We start from the raw sequence: 17,202 nt of genomic DNA on the forward strand, positions 1-17,202 counted from the left end.
GGGTTACTCGGTAATGGGTTTGAAGATTAGAAGAAAAAGAATTTGGGTCGGGGAAAATTCATCTTACTATCGAAGCTATTCTTGATCAGCAGCTTGAATGGTTGGGGGAGATTCAATTTACTGTCGTTGAAGATATTCTTGAACAGTAGCTTGAATGATAGAAGATATCCGTGGGGGGATGAAAAGAGAAGAAGAGATCACAATTGGGATAACAGTCATGTATGCATGTCTCAACATCACCATAACTCTTATAATAAAAATCATATTCATTAGTCTGATCATCTCTATATCGATCACCTAAAATTCCTAATTTTGACATTACAAAATATTATTAGTTACTCTACTAGGCTCAATAAAATAAATTAAACTAAAACAGGATTCTAGTTATAAGGTATCCTAGTCTAACTCAAACACTGACTTAGATACTGAATTTAACTACTAATCCTGTGTACTAGCATTACCCCAACTTTATGGGCTGATAAATTAGGACCCTTACATCAGTAAATCCAAAAGTAAGAAACCTAAAGTGTAATGTCTATAGAAACCACCCATAGGTCAAAATAAAGTAAACTAAGGCCCAATTGACCCTTTCAGCCATTTGAACATTTGTACTTGCATCATATAACCTTGAATAGAGCTGATTGACAACAGGTATTCATGTAGTCCATTTAACTGGAATAAGGCTGAGCAGTTGTTATGACCTAAACAATAGAAATAAAGGATCAAATAGAATCAAATCAAAACATGACAGGGTAATGGCAATAAGGGGGACGAAATGCAACTAGATAGTAGCAATCAGTTGCAAACTGAAAACAGCAACACAGCAGTAATTAAAAAAAGAAGAAGAATAAAATCAAAGGGTGATGCTGCAGGTCAGCACAAGTTTGTTGTGTACTGCCAGCAAAATGTGTAGTTGATTGGGGCCATTGGGCTGGCTAGATTTTATATCATCTTCAAAACCTGTCCTAAAACTGAGGAAAACAGGACTATAGGGATGTAACTGTATTTTGAAGATCAAAGCAGAATAATAATCTTTGATGTATAAGATGGAATGAATGAACAGAGAATAAGAGGAAAGTAGAGGATAAGGAAAGGAGGAAGGGGATATGAGTCAATATGATCTTGAAATAGTACCTCCAAAATCTGCAAAAATGGCTTCAGCACAACAGTGCAAGAGGAGCATCACCTTAGTCCCAAGACAGTACTACTCATTCATAGTGGGGAAATCGCAATTTCTCAATAACTCAATTTTTAGAGGAGGTGTATTCCCCTATTTATGGTAGGAAGAATTTCTACGAACAAAAGGTAACACTATGAATAGAAATTAACTACTTAATTCTATATAAGATTTTTAGGCTTTTATAGAATTGATTCTTTACGTTGGGCACTCAATATTAAGTATGCTATTCTGTTATTCATTGAATTTGATGGCTTGGTTTTCTGTTGGTCTCCCCGTTCTTTTGAACTGCACCACAGTGTATACCATATAATCTGGAACTTATCAATATAGTGTTGTAATTTTCTGTTATGCAGGTGATGTAGGCATGGATATTTTATCCCACTTCTTCCTTCTTTTCTTTTACTTAATCTTGTATATTTAAGATTTGATACTTCTCATGATCTTGGTTGTTTTTGAGACATTTTCATTGTAATATCATATTGAACTAATGCTCTGTCTGGTGTTTTGAGCAAATTTCAGCAAAAACTTGCAAAGAGAGAGGTCGGAAGCATAGATAGGAGTCAGGACATCGCTCGTTTACGTGAATTCTACAAGCAATTTAGAGAGAAGAATAAAGTAGATGAGTTGCGAGAGGATGAAATGAAATTAAGGGAATCAGGTGTTTTCAGTGGCAACCTTAAAGTGTATGTCTCTACTCTGGAAGACTAATCCACTTTTCTTTATTGGAAGTGATGGTAGAACTTGATAGCTTCTGTCTGCCACCCTCTATTTTGTTCGACATGTGTTTCCTATTGTTTCTTTGTCCTTTTCCTCAGTCTACTTTTTTTAAGGTAGTTTGCCCCACCTTCTCCTGTCATTATTTGGGAATACTTCTAGATAGCTTGTTCTTTGGCTCTCTAATACAATAACGTCAACAAAAAGCCTTATCCCAATTAAATGGGGTCTATTACATGGATCGTTGCCTTCCAATCAGCTCTATTTATTCTTTGGTTTCTTAAGGTTAGAGGAAACTATAAACTGGTTTCCTTCTAAGGCTGAAGTTAGTCAGGATGGTTGATTTTGATGGGGATTTATAAGCAATTCATCATGAATGGTATCTTTTTGCAAATGTTGGGGTCTGTGAGTCCCTGACAAGAGTTTCAATTCTGTTAGTTCATTGAAGTTAGCAAAAGGATCCTGGGTTCAAGCAACCCTATTTGGATTCACTTTGGTTCCACCCAAATTCACGTTGGCCAATAATTTGAGGATAATGGCGTATCTCATAAATATTCCAGACTATGCAAAGGGGACGTGGGTTGTGTAGTTTGTAGCTAGGTCTTACGATGAGAAGGGAATTATGACTATTTTAAAGAGACAAACTTGGAAGGATTATCAAATATGGATAACAGAGGATAAAAGAAGATGAGAGGAGTATTACTGGAAGTCTGGAATTAAAAAAAAAAAAGGGAAAAAAAAAAAAAAAAAAAAGAAAAAAAAAGGAGGAGATGTACCAAAAAATAAAAGAGAAGAGAAGCATTATTTTGTTTCGGGTTGGGGAGGGTGGGGGATATTTTTTGTAACCTAAAAGGTAAACCTACTTAGTTTTACACTAGCTAAAACCTAAAATCATCATTCCCCTTGGTTTATGCAACAAAATGTTATTCTGGGGGATAAAAAGAATTGAATTTTATCAAGAATTATGTCCCCAAAAAAATAATAGAATAGTCAAGCGCCTAGCATCCATTGTCTATGGCTTGGACTACTAGGGTGTCTAATCCCATTCACTCTCCTAGCTTTTGCTTTAAGTGTCAGTGGCAGTCCAGAAGAGTGGTTTCACCATTGGTGTTCTTTCTGATTTCTACACATTTCACTGCGTCGCTGAAAATTTCCTTTGTCCCATTGATGTAACCCCAGGTCAAGGGCCAGTTTTCAGGATTCTATTTTAGAGAACCAGCAGCAAATTAATGTTTTAACTATGTAGTTTTAGGTCTGAGTTCAGTTAACTGTTGAAAACAGCAGCTAAGCATTCTCTCCGATACACCCTACGGTTTAGGGTTCTAAGCTGAATTAGGTTTCAAAAATTCTGTGATAATTATTCTGTTGTGGACAGCAGCTTGATCTGATCTATAATACCCTATGGCTAGGGGGTTTGGACCTTTGAACCCTGTGGCTAGGGTTGCTAGGGCGTGGAGTCTGTTAAGGCTCTAGGAGGAAGGTAATGGGGTTCTGTCACAGGCTGTTTGTAATGCTAGGATGCTAGAGAATCAAATGTGATTCTGTGAATTTCAGTTTCAAATCTGATCCTGCATGTCTAGGGTTTGGAATTGAGGGTTCTCTGCCAGTTTTAGGGTTTCCAGGGATAATGAGGATTACAAGAAGTGATGAGTAGGTTTGGCCAGGGGTTTATGATGAAGGATTGGGCTGAACCTATAAGTTCAGATTCAATACTAGGGTTAGGGTTTTGATGGAGTCTAGGGGGAATGAGTTTTCTAGGGTTTAGGGGACAAGGCTGGGGTTATCAAAGTCGAAGGCTACTTGGGGTGGGAGAGATTGTGAAGGACAACCAGGAAGGAACCAATTCGAACCAGCATTGAAGGCTACCTCAAACCAGCCAGCTGGTCCAACTAGAAGCTCCCCTTACTCCATAATTATAACCAACCAACCTGGACTGCTACAATGGGACAAAACATGAAGAAGGGAGGCCAGCATACTGTTCATGCGAAGAGTGTTACAGTCTATTATTTGGCGTATTGGGAAATGGGAATATCCATAGAGGATTTTGTGGGGCCTAATATCATGTTATATAAATATTTTATTCTTGGGATATTTAGGACCTTAGTATAGTTTCTATTTTGGTAGTGTCTAATTTTAATTAGTTTCTACTTCCATAGATTCTATTATTTCTAGTTACTAGGATATTAGTTTCTGTTTTCATTCTACTAAGTTTCTATTTCTTGTAAAAGCTTTAGCCAAGCTTAAAGTTTGCAATAGAAAGAAGACTTTTGAAGGGAAAAAAGAGATGAATTGAAGCTTTAACATTGTGCATTTGTAGCCCCCTCCTCCTTTTCTTCTTCTTACGGTGTTCTTCTCCTTCTACCCCTTCTTCAAGTCTAATTCTTCTCGGACTTCCCCTTCTTTCCTCTATCTTCTTTATCCTTCTTTCGTCTCTATTCTTTCCCTCATTAGGTTGTCCTCAAAAGGGCTCATAGGGTTTGGAGGTGGGGATTGGGAGTTCCAGATTTTTAGGGCTTTGGGAGTTTACTAGGGTGCCATAGAGAAGAAGAAGAAGAAGAATGAGGCGAAGTGGGAGGGACTGGGAAAGGGGTTGGTGTGTTTGCTTGTTGAACTGCTGTTACTTGAAACAACTGAAGATCACTAAGTAGAGGTGCTGCAGGCGTTGGAAAAGAAAAGTAATGTGGAAATTTGCAGGAAACTTGAAGCTCACAGCCGTGGGAGCTCCTTCTTGGAAGTTGGAACCCCACAACTTCATCTCTTCCTTCAATGCAAGCTTTATTCTATAATTTGCAATCTGATTTGTTACAAAGGGAATTCAATTTAACTAGGACTTGACAAACAAAAGACTAATTAGGACTGAACAAGGAATTCAATTTGAAATATAATTCCTTCTTAAACTTTAACTCTACTTAAGGTACTAGAAGAGGAATTCTAATTATAACTACTAACAAGAGACTTGCCCAAGTAAACTTCCTACTCAAACAAGGAATCCAATTGAGGATGGAATTCCCACTGGGACTCCTAGACGTATCACGACTCTTAACTACTGAATCAATTGAGAAACAAAAAGTAGATTCCAACTCCTAAGATAATAGAGAATCTAACTAGACCACTCTGGCCTCAAGGAGGGTTGATCAAATGACCAAAATACCCCTCAGAGTGATATGTCCCGCTGATAGAAACCCAGATCTAGGGCTAAGGGTATTTTAGTAATTTTCCTAAATCTAAGGGCTCCCCAGGAATTCCAACAAAGAGGAGGGTCGATTCAAGGTGCTTAGGGTAGGCTGTAGCTCTAGGAAACCCTGCTGTAACAGTAGTTCAGACTTCAGATCTGGAATTTTAACTAAAATGCCAACTAGGGTTGGGAGGGAATCTCAGTTAGGGTAGGAAGAGGAAATTGGCTTACTATTTTGCAGTTTTCAGAACTGGTTTTATTGCTGCTCTGCAACTTCAGAATTGAATTTTGCTTGATCTGGAGTTTATAATGTGGACAAAACTTAAAGCAGAATCAGATTTTAGAAAATCAAAATCTGCAGAATTTTCAAAGGAAGAAGATGAAGTGCAGGATTTTCCAGACCAAGGAAACTTGGTTGAATTGTGGAAGTAACTATAGAACTAGATACTAGGCTAGGTGCGATGCTAAGGGGAGGGAAAGGAGGCTAAAGGGATTGGGGGCATGGTAGGAAGTTTTGCTGGTTCAGTGAAGGGCGAAATGATATTAGGGGGCGAAATGATATTTGCATTAAATCGGAGATATATCACCGAAAAACCTCAAAATATAGGCAAATTATTAAAAATTCGGTTAACTTGGTGATATATAGCAAAAACCTCAAAATCTCGCGATGCCCATAGGCCCATCCTAGCTTGCAAAGTTCATAACCCAACTGACCTTAACTCAATTAGGCCCATGGCCCACCCCGAATATGAAATTGAACCCCTACTCGGGCAATTAATATTGTCCAAGTCCAACCAAATGTTTCCCATCTAGCTTGACCCAACCATACACCTATTTGTGGCGGAACTTTGGACCTCGGTTGGGGGTTAAGGGTTCAACAGGTGGTGGGGTCTGCTGCTATTGCAGGGGAGAAAGGGGAGGGGAGGGGCCTACAGTTGCAAGGGAGGAGGTTGGGGCGAGAGAGAGAGGAGGTAGGGAATGGTGGCGGGGGCTTCTTTTACTTGAATGCTGTAAATGATTGTTGGTTGCTTGATGATTGCTTGTAAATTGCTGGAATGGAGAAGAAGAAGCTTGAACTTGAACAATTCTACTCAACCAGGATCCCATCAGCTAGGAAACCTTGATCTCAAAACTCTTAACAATTTTATTAATCATGAAAACTGGAAAATCACATAGGATGCTTGGCTATTTATAGCCTACTCTTATAGGTGGGAATCCCACCACTTGACAAAAACTCTTGAATTGGAATCTAGTTACTTAAAGACCTCAACCCTTGATTTGGAATCCACTAAAAGACACATGCTTATAATTAGACTTTAAGTTAAACTTAAATAAACACACGGTTAAGATAACCTAGGACTCAACCAAACAACTTTGAATTAAAATTTTTTTTTTTTTCCCTAAACCAATCCAGCTCAGCTCAACTCAACTCAACTTAGGTATTTAAACTCAAAGAAAATTCTGGAATATTTTGAAATTAATTCCGGAATTAAAGGGGGGGGGGCAAATGCCTAAAAGACCCCCAAATAGGGGTTCGGCCAGGTTAGGGTGGCTTCTTGGAGTCATCTTGGGGACCCCACTTGGGGTTTTGGCTAGGGTGGTCTTTGTGTTCACACTTCACATCACCAGCCCTTGGTGCCACATGCTATTTGGACTCAAATTATGGGCTGCCCTATGGTTGTGTATCTTGGTTACATCACTCTATTGTACTCTTGCTTGGCTCCACCTCCGGTTCAGGGTTGAACCTTGGGGTTTGACGTGGCACTTAAAGAAGACGAAGATGAAGTAGTAGAAGAAGCCTTGACTACATGGATCCTTGCCTTTCAATTAGCCCTAGTTGAGGCCATACTTAATACAAGGTCTAAGCTATGCATGTCCTTTCTCACCACTTCTCCAATGGTCATCTGAAGTCTGCTGCTAGTTTTTCTAGTTCCTTTGTTTTGGAATTTTGGATTAGTACCCATCATACTTTATATATCCATAACTGTGTCAAATTTTCATGTGATTGAGTAAAGTGAACAAAATATACATTCCGCTGTGGCTAAATCACTTTGCAGGATTCGGAAAATAATGAACTAGTAATGTGATTCTTCTTTGATATCTAAAAGACTTTTGTACTCCGGGATGGACATGAGGGAATGTCTACAATACTTGGGTTTAGTCAGGTACAATTTGAGGATTTTGTACGTTCATTTATTAGGGTTTGACAGAGTAACTTTCTGGGTTTTCAAATATTGAAGATAAAGATCAATAAAAGTGATTTCAGTTATTTATGGAAACATTTTAGATGGTAGAAGCCTTGATAAAAGAAAGAGTTGCTATGTATTGATCACTTACGTATTCTTCAAAGTTCAGATTACATGTACCTGTAGGATTAATTCAGAAAACTGGTACGAATACAAGAACAGACAATTTTTATTGGAAACTTTCCTCTAAAGAATTACCTTGCGACATTGAATTCACTGCATTGTGATAATCAAATATTGCAAAGTCCTGGTATTTACTCGTTTCAGATTAGACTTTAATGGAATTTTGTTTTGTATGTTTACTGTGATATTAGATTGGGCAGGTAGAGCAGAATTAGAGATTGATAGAAAAGCAAGGATATGGGCTTGTGTGAGTGGTAAATGAAACACATATATTTTAGTTCTGTCGTCAGCTCTGGGTTCAATCTGAGTAAGAGGAATTCTGGATAATTTTTGCAAAAGGAAACAAGAAAACCCATGGTAAAGAGGTCTTTGAACGAGATGCAGTTACTCGTCAATTAGAGTCCCAATTGAACGAGTACTTTGGGTGGGTTTGTAATCTTAATATTCCAGCAGGCATTGATTGAAAAAAATGACTTGGAGTGTTTGCTGTCTACTGTAAATATTTGTTTGCGTTCATCATTCTATATTTCTTATGTTTTGTATTGCCTTTTAGTTCATTGTCTTCACATGTGAAATGCTTATTTGGTAAAGTATCATGTCTTGGTTCAGAGTGCAGTTCTCTCAATTTGTTGAAAATTCGTTTAACGAGGTTGAAGATTGAAAAGAACAGCTCACCATGAACTGTTTACCAGATTGACAATCAACCAACCAAGGGAAATATTTTCTGATCAACGCTATCCAACAAGAGACCTTTCGCTTTTTCAGACTTTAAACCATTCTGTTCACTTGATTGTGTCAGCGATAGATAAGCTCAACCCTTTAAAAAGGGAAACTTTCATTAAGTTATTAAATCTATCCTTGTGTAAACATCAGGATTGCTTAACACACCCCATCCCCAGCGCTTCAAAAGGGTAAAAAGGGAAAAGAAGAAGAAGAAAAAGAAAATAAGAACCCAAAGCCAATCTAACTATTCCATGTGTCATGAGGCTCATTACAAAAAATATATGTTAGAAAACAAGCATTAAATAATCAAAACAGCAACTGAACTTGAACAAAGAAAAGAGAAGAAGAAGAAGAAGAGAAGAGAGATGAAGAACTAGCAGAAGAGGCCTGTGATTCTTGCTTAAGAGTCTAGAATCACAGAGCCCTTTTATTTATAGCTTCTAATGAATCTAATACAACTTGAGAAACAAGTAATTGTCCTCTAGAAAAAGGAAACAAAAAATTACAACTTTAGTAACTTCCTAGCTCTAAAAATAGAAAGTTTTAAAAATAGAAACTACCACCAAAATAGAAACTATGCTTTCTAAAAACTCTCAAAACTTATGTAGCAAGACTCCAACATTAGAAATAGAAAGTAGAATCACATCAATAGCATAATACTGTTCACATAAACAGTACAAACAAAGTTACTGTTCACGTGAATAGTACCGTGAACAGCAAAAACATATTTTTACTGTTTACGTGAATAGTGTCGTGAATAGTAAATATCCCAAGTGTATATACTTCAACACTCCCCCTCAAGCTGTAGTGTACACAAAGAGAAAACTGTCGTGAACAGTAAAAATATCCCAAGTGTATATACTTCAACACTCCCCCTCAAGCTGTAGTGTACACAAAGAGAAAACTTCAGCTTGCACAATAAGAATAAACTTGAAAAGTAGCACCAATCTTGAATCGTGTAGCAATGGCAGACGTCAAGAAACACTGAGAAAACTTCACCCAGGAGATAATCAACACCAACTTAAAAAAAACTTTAATTCTTCATGTCAATAGAACCATCCATTAATAAGAACAATCGACGATGTTGAAGATGAACAAAGTCCATAAGTATAACAGGATTAAAGATACTATCCATATAATGCCGGTAGTAGGGAGAAATATCCACACTAGATCTTCAAAATTGTAACTCCAAAGTCCTATAAATGCTTCACAAGAACGCAAGTAGTAGGTAGGCAAAAAGCATTATCCACGTAATGCCGGTAGTAGGGAGAAATATCCACGCTAAATCTTCAAAATTGCAACTCCAATGTCCATATAAATGCTTCACAAGAAGGCAAGTAACAGGTAAAGTATGGGTAGGTAAAAGACAATATTGATTATTGTGGACCAAGTTGGTAATGTAGTATGGGATACTACGGACCAAGTAGGTAGGTAAAGGACAGTATGAGTTACTGTGACCAAGTAGGTAAGGTAAAGGACAGTATGGGTTACTGCGAACCATGTAGGTAAGGTAAAAAACAGTATGGGTTACTGTGGACTAAGTAGGTAAGGTTAAAAACAGTATGGGTTACTGCGGACCAAGTAGGTAAGGTTAAAAACAGTATGGGTTACTGCGGACCAAGTAGGTAAGGTAAAAGATAGTATGGGTTACTGCGGACCAAGTAGGTAAGGTAGTATGGGTAACTATAGATCAAGTAGGTAGGTAAAAGGGCAATATAGGTAAAGATAGGTAATGATATTCTTGTAGAATGCCATAAGTTGAGGGCAAAGATCTTCACTAATAATATCCATCAGCACATCTTGAGTAGATATAGAATAAGGTACCATTCTCCCCCTCACGTGTAGCATTACACGTGGACAATTAATGATGACCAGTGACAAGCATCTTAAAGTATGAGCACAAAAGAAACCCAAGAAGGAAAAGTAGCAGCCACAGAGCAATGTATTATTCACCAATAAAGCTGATCAAGGCAGCAGAAAATTGTCTCACAGGACAAAGTCTTGTTCACCAAGGGGGGAAATTTTTTTTTGGACCACCACTAACCCTTTAATAGGGTAGGAGCAAATTAGATCAAGAGAAAATTACTGAACCAACTTGGAATCTCAAAATTGCAGTAGTCGTTGTAGCAATCCACTCAGAAGAAGTGCAATAACAGTAGTTGCAGTAGTAGATAATATCAGATCTTGGACCATAGCAACAAACTTCTGCTAGATGTGAAACTCTAGCAAATCTTGATATGAAGGAAAAGTAGTTCTTTAGGTCTTTGTAGAAGTATTAGATAAAAAGAAGGCTAAACTTGACTCTGAAATAAACAACGGAAGTAGGAGTAAAGCAAGACGGTAGCAGCAGAATTTTTTAGAACAGAGAAATTCATTGAAACAGGGTACTAGTATACGACTTGCAGCAGAACTTATAGCACAAACAATGGAAGACAATACTTAGGTCTTGCAATCCGAATTATGGGCATATCTTTGCAAGAATCAAGAGGAATCCCAAGACATCAGTATAGTGCAGATTGAACTTCAGATTTGCACACAAAAAAAAAGGTAGTAGCAGCCTCAGTTGAATCAAATAGGTAGACATATCCCCATAAAGCTTAGGGCCTTTTTGTAATATTAATAGATAGACACTTGGTGCTTCAAAAGTTAAAGAAGAAGGACAGCCATGCACAATTACTGCAGCGAAGGTTGGGGCTGCCCTAGATAAGAAAAAGGAAGAAAAAAAAAAAGAAGAAGAAAAAAACTGGGCAGCCAAGAGAGAGAAAACGGTCCCTAAGTTGATTAAACTTGCTAGGATAGAGAGACAAAAGTAGGATCCCAACTACATCAGATAGGCTTATACGTTACTGTCTACTTCTTGGAGTTTTAAAATTGATTTTCAGTGATACTTAGCTTCAGTTATGTTTCTGAGTTCATGCTTTTCTTCATGAGTGTTCTTGTCTAATTTTATTAATTTGTTTATTTTCTCATACTGAATATTTGTGATGTTTATATTTCTTTTGATTGTTAGGTTGGAACATACAACTGTGAAAAGGAAAAGGTTGTTTCAAACTTTGAAAGTTTTAGGAATGGTATTGGAGGATCTTTCAAGGGAGGTTTCTCCTGAAGATGCAGAAAGGTTGATACCTGAAGAGGTTGGTGCTCATTTTACTGTTTCTTTGTCTTTTAGCTTTTCTTCTCCACTTTTTTGATTAAGTTTTAGGACTGGAATAGTCTGCACCAGCAACCTTACTTTTTTATGGGCCTTGGAGGAGGTAGAACGTGTCTACTAGAGATAGCTGAAAAGAGAATGTTACAAAGTCCCTTGAAAGCAGCACTTGGAAGTAGTGCGAAGGATAGCTTGGAGGCCAATTGCCTGAGCTCTATGCTGGAGTATCGTGGCTCTGTTAACCAGAACCTGGCCCAGGAATGAGCAATGAATTAGTTTCACAAGTAGCCAGCAATCCTATAACCTACATCCTACTAACCCTCCACAGCATACAAAGCTCTTTAATACTGTCACAGACCTAAGTCGTGACCATTATGAGTAAAACTGATGCCCTTGTCCTTCTTTCCATTGTTGAACAGTCAAGGTCATGCCTTAGACACATTGACTTGATTGTTACCAATAATGGCTCTAGTTACAAACTAATTGGTTGCATTTCACATCCATTGTTCTGTTCTACATCTCTAACTCATTATGCAGTCCATTTAATGTGCATGATGTATCATGATCATTACCTCATAAGCAAGAGAGCACCTTGCCTAACATTGGTGAATGTTTTATTGGTCTTTGTATTTTGTGTGATGTTTGTATCTATACCATTTGAATTTTATCTTCTTTTAGCTTGCCTAGAGATATTGTTTCTGCTAATCTTCATTTAATCTGCCTGAGGCTTCTACTGGGTATTTGAATTACGAAAAAGTCTACGAAAAAGTCTACAAGTATTGTGCTTTTTGATTGGTACAGATGGGCTGGGCAGGGGGTTTTGGAATATTCGTGGGATGATGCCATTACTGATTTGCACCTGCAGCGAAACTTCTTTTAGCCTGATGAGTGGCCAGTATAGTGTAGAACTGCATCCTATTATTTTGTGAGGTTTCATCTAACCAAGGTTGAAGTTTCAAGGGGTTCATGGTTAAATCATTTTAGTATCTGATACCCACCCATTTATGGGTTCTACTTGCTGTACTGCTCTTGTGAAGAACTGAAAAAGCACTCAAGGTCTTCATACATACCTCTCTGTTAGTGGCTCATTTCTGTGATCCTACCAATATAGATTCAATATTAATCAGAATATTCATGTGATCATTTATGGTTCCATCACATCTCTCTATCTTAAATGGTATGATCATTTTTCTCAGATAAAAATGTTTGCTCCACCTCCTTATCTTTAATGTGTTGCCTTTTCATTTTCCTGATGATTGTTTAGTCTGATGTTTTATTTCAAATTTAACACTTCTAAGGTGTTGCGCATTTCAACAAATTGGAACTCAAGGATGTGGTGATGGGGCTATGATTTGCATTTTTTTGAAAATTTTTAGGACATGGCTATGTGATATGAACCTTCAATTCACTATGGAATTCAACAGCAAAATAGAGGAAATTCACAAGATAGATCTGGTTTTAATGGTACCAGTCACCCCCATGCCCAATGGTGCCCTCAGCCAGGGGCTGCCCTAACTCAGGCAAAAATGCCCGATCCCCCTCTCCCCTCAATTCCCTTCAATCACCCCTAACCCTCATCCCCCCCTCTCTCTCTCCTCCCTCCCCCCTCCACGTGGCTAGCTCCTAGGGGCCTATCATTCCTGCCCCCTTAAATTTAACCTAAATTCCACCTTATCCTCAAGGTGGAGGAAGTGAGAAGCTTGATCTTTAGATGCATGCTACTCAACCATGCCAATTCAGTGTCTTCGGGAACAACTTTTCCAAAAATTATCCCCTCCCCTTACTTCTCTAAGTAAGCACAAACCAATAGATTAATGGCTACTTCAACTGGCGTAAACGAGTGAAAATCCTTACTCAGTGACATTCCCAGCTCCTTCCCTGTAAGCAACAAACCAAGCCCTCACGATAACCCAATGAAAGGGCAAGGCTTTTGCAAATTAGAGTGATAGAACACCTGATCTTTTTTGGTCCAGCATTTTTTCAGTTCCTCATAACCCCTCTCAGTAGTTGTTCTAACCAAGGAATCCAAGGTAGTACCCAAAAATGAAGGGCGAGCTTAAGAAGAAGAAGAAGGTGAAGCTGCTTAAAAGCCTCCAGTAACCCCTCAAGGCCAATCTCACCAAGGCGCCATTGTTGAAGAAGTGGTATTGTCACATTAGAAGCACCATCCTGAAGATCTCCTTTAACACCGCTTAAAAGGGCCATCAACTGGGGAATAAAAACCCCTTCTCTTTTTTCCATCGCACCATCACCTGTTACCTTGGGGAAGTTGTCATCGCTGATCATCCCCCTGAGTTCATTCTCAGCGGCAAGATGCAGCACCACCGTGGTCAGAGTTGAACCCACCTCCATCACCCTCGCTCTGGCCCCTGGTGGACCTGGTTTGCAAAGTGGGTAGGTGGTCTTCTTGCGGTGGCAGAACTTTGCTAACCTCCTTTGGGGTTGTATTCGACTGCAAAATGCAGCACCGCAACCTTTAGGACTGTAGCATCTTCCTTCGACACCGTTAGTAGCTCTAGATGACCATCTTTCATGGATCTGGTAGATGATTCATCAGCATGGAAACCCTTGCTTGAGTTCAAGATGTTGAAGATGCTGGTTTTTGTGACCATGACCATTGGTTTGTTTGAACCGAGGCTGGCCTATATCCCTGGGTCAGGGTGACTCTTTGATTTGTTTGCCAGTTTATGCACACTAATGGAACCCAAGTAATTAAACCGATGGGCAACAAGTCAATGAGTTGGCCCCAAGTTCGTAAAGTCATGGGTAAAAATAGGTGAGTTGGGTTTCGGGTTAATGGAGTAGGCGGGGCTTGGGATTAATGGAGTGGGCTGGGCCCATTTTAATTCCTTAAGATAACTAATGGCCCAACTAGTAGATTTCTCCTAGATTGGGCTGAGTCATTTAGTTGTCCCATTGTAGTTGGCCAAGTAATCCAATTGTTGCCCTAAGATGCACGTGCAACCTGACCTCCAAAGCCTCCTCTAACTGCCCTTCTTCTCTAGCTCTGGCAGCTTCCTGAAGCCACCCTCTGTCTTCTGCAGTTGTGCAAACTTGCATCCGTGGAGGTTCTTGAAGTCGCTTCTACGAGTGTTCTCGAATGAGATGAAGACCCTACTCTCACCCCTCTTCTCTGTTTGATGTCGGCGGCAGTGTTGACATCAACCTCTCCTCTGCTATTTTCGGCGGCGGTGAATTAGCTTTTTAATGATTTCTCATGCAAAAAGAATGGTCTGATTTTTTCCCTGATATTCTGATTCTTCTTCTAATTTTCCTTCATGCGTTGAGTCATGGATTGAATTTTGAATTGCATTGTGGAAACTTGATTCTGCAAATTCTGGACTCATGGTTCCAGATCTTGAACCCTGGCCTCCATACAACTTTTGACCATGCTTGGACCAGTGTGCTTTGATACCAGTTTGATAAGAACCTTCAATTCACTATGAAATTCAACAGCAAAACAGAGGAAATTCACAAGTTAGATCTGGTTTTAATGGTGCTGCTCACCACCACAGCCAATGGTGCCCTCAGCCAGAGGTTGCCCTAACACACAAAAATGTGATCCTCTCTCCCTTCAATCCCCTCCTATTTATAATTCCCTTCAGTCACCCCTAATCCTCTCTCTCTCCGTCATGTGGCTACCTGGGAGGGTCCTATCACTATGCTCTCTTTCTTTCTCTTCTCATCTCCTCTGCTATTCTCTCTGGGCCTAAATATGAATATATATGGAGTTAATTTTCCCGCCATATTGGTATACATAGATTTGGCTTGTTTTAATTTTTTAATTTTTTGTGGGTGGGGGTAAGGGTACAGTTTCGGTAATTCAGTACAATACCAATTTTAAACACTGATAACTAGAACCGTACCGTAACGTACCGAATTTACACGGTACTGTACGGTACGGTTTCGGTATTTGTAAAAACTATTCGGGTACGGTTTAGGTATTAAATTGGTGTGGGAAAACGGTTTAAACACGATATCTAGTGGGGTGCAATTTGGGTACAAACGAACCCATGCCACTTTTGTTATTAGTTCATTAAGATCTTAATGAAATTGCGATAAAAAAATCGATAGAATTTGATATTAATAGAGCCAAAGTAAGTAAATCTAATTAATAGAGATAAAACAAGTAAATCTAAGAAGAGGAGTGAATGATGAAACAAAAAACTGAAACAAGGAATTAGGGATAGGGTAAAGGTGAAGTGTTTTAATTGTAAAATTACATTTATATCCGTTAATTTGGTACGGTACCAATTCGGTGCATACCGATGGTATGAGTACCTAAAACTGGAATTGTACGAATAAATTCGGTTTCGGTATGTACCGTATTGAATTTTGAATGGTGCGGTTTTAGATGGTGTGGTTTGATACAGTTAAACGGTTGCGGTATGCAATTGACACCCTTAGGTGGGGGGTGGGTTGAGGATGGGGATTAACTTTATTGTTTAGTCCTTTGTCAGTTTTAGTGTTTGGTTCAATTAGATAATCCATTTTGGCAGTCATAATCCAACTTTCCTTATTGAAAGATTTGAATCACAACAACCTGAAATGGGTTTAAGTACAAAACCTTTGAAGTTCCTGCTGGATCAATTGTAAAATAAATTTAATGAAAGCTAATGATCAACTTGAAAAAGGGCTAAGGCGTTTTTTCAGTTAGTGACAACAAGAGGGCTGGAGGGGAAAAAATGGCTGATGTCCACTGTAACATTACAACTTGGGACATGAGTGAGTGACAGGGATGTTGTGCTGGTGGAGGAAAAAGGATTGGTTGGGAAGCAAACTTTAACTATTCTTCAAATTTGAAACTCTGACAAGAGATTTGGCCTTTAAATTAGATGATTTAGACTACGACCCCCCCCCCCAGGGCCAAAGGCCGAGGAAGAGCTATTGATTCTGAGAACGCCTCTATATCCCTGTGGTTGGATAATTGGGCCATGTTAATGATTTGTATGGGATCGGACATGGGATTGGTTAGTTAAGTGATATCTTATCCATAATTGTTATCAAGTGCTTTGGTTAGTCTGGATTAGGATTCTAGAAATCCAGTCCTGTTTTTCAGTTGGCCTTGCAGTCAGTTATGGTAACCAAATTAGTTGATAATTGGGCACGGGCCTTACCATAGTGTCTATTTTTTGAGTTTTCTATCATAGTTGTCAAGATGAGGTGAGGCGATAGAGGACAACAAAACAAAGGTGACCAGGTGTCACCCAGGCGACTATTCCACACCACGCCTCCTTGACCCAAAACAGGTCAAGGACCTTGAACAACTATGTTTTCTATAGTCCCATATAAGTCTGTAAGGAAAACTAGCGTTTTATGCGACTTTGATGATGAAAAACTCGTCTGCTCTCTTCTTGCATGAAGAACGTTGTGTCTGATCAAGGAACCTTTGAACAGGGCTGTTAGGGGTCTGATCGTTTCGGCTAACTTGTGTTGTGAGATCTGCGCATTTTCTTCTGGTTGTCTTCTTCTTCTTCTTCTTTTATTATCTCTCTATTTCAAGTTACATTCTGAATTTTCTGCATTTCTTTGTCGGCTCTAGAATTCATTCGCTGCAGATATTTTTTTTTGCATGAACTTAAACGAGGAGAAAATCTAGCCAGTAGATTATCTTAATCTTTGGGTAGGTTATTCTAAACCTTTAATCCAAATTTGACTCAGATCAGACCATGCTGAGTTGGACATATATCTCTATTTTTCTCATCTACATCTTGGCTACAGTTTTGTGCACCAAAGTACCGAATCATTTTACTGTAATTAATTCGTAATCTGTTTTGGTTTTTTTTAAAGCCATTTTGTCAGAATTAAATACTCAGTATAATTTTTTCTCTAATTTTTTTGGGTACATGTTTTTTTTTCTCTGATCTTTATTTCCGTTGGCCAGTTGATCAAT

General features: G+C 38.8%; 1 protein-coding gene across 2 annotated transcripts in view; it reads left to right on the forward strand.

Annotated features, from left to right (window-relative positions):
• Positions 1–17,202, forward strand: part of GSL10 (glucan synthase-like 10) — a 126,135-nt gene that overhangs the window by 18,522 nt on the left and 90,411 nt on the right. For both annotated transcript variants that reach the window (XM_089136988.1, XM_089136990.1), the window contains exons 4-5: positions 1,700–1,863; positions 11,172–11,295. In XM_089136988.1, the coding sequence (XP_088993114.1) occupies positions 1,700–1,863; positions 11,172–11,295 (288 nt within the window). The remainder of the gene's footprint in view (positions 1–1,699; positions 1,864–11,171; positions 11,296–17,202) is intronic.

This window comes from Hakea prostrata, chromosome 10, assembly GCF_041222555.1.
Source record: "Hakea prostrata isolate BN-2017 chromosome 10, UWA_Hpros_2, whole genome shotgun sequence".
Classification (NCBI taxonomy): Eukaryota; Viridiplantae; Streptophyta; class Magnoliopsida; order Proteales; family Proteaceae; genus Hakea; species Hakea prostrata.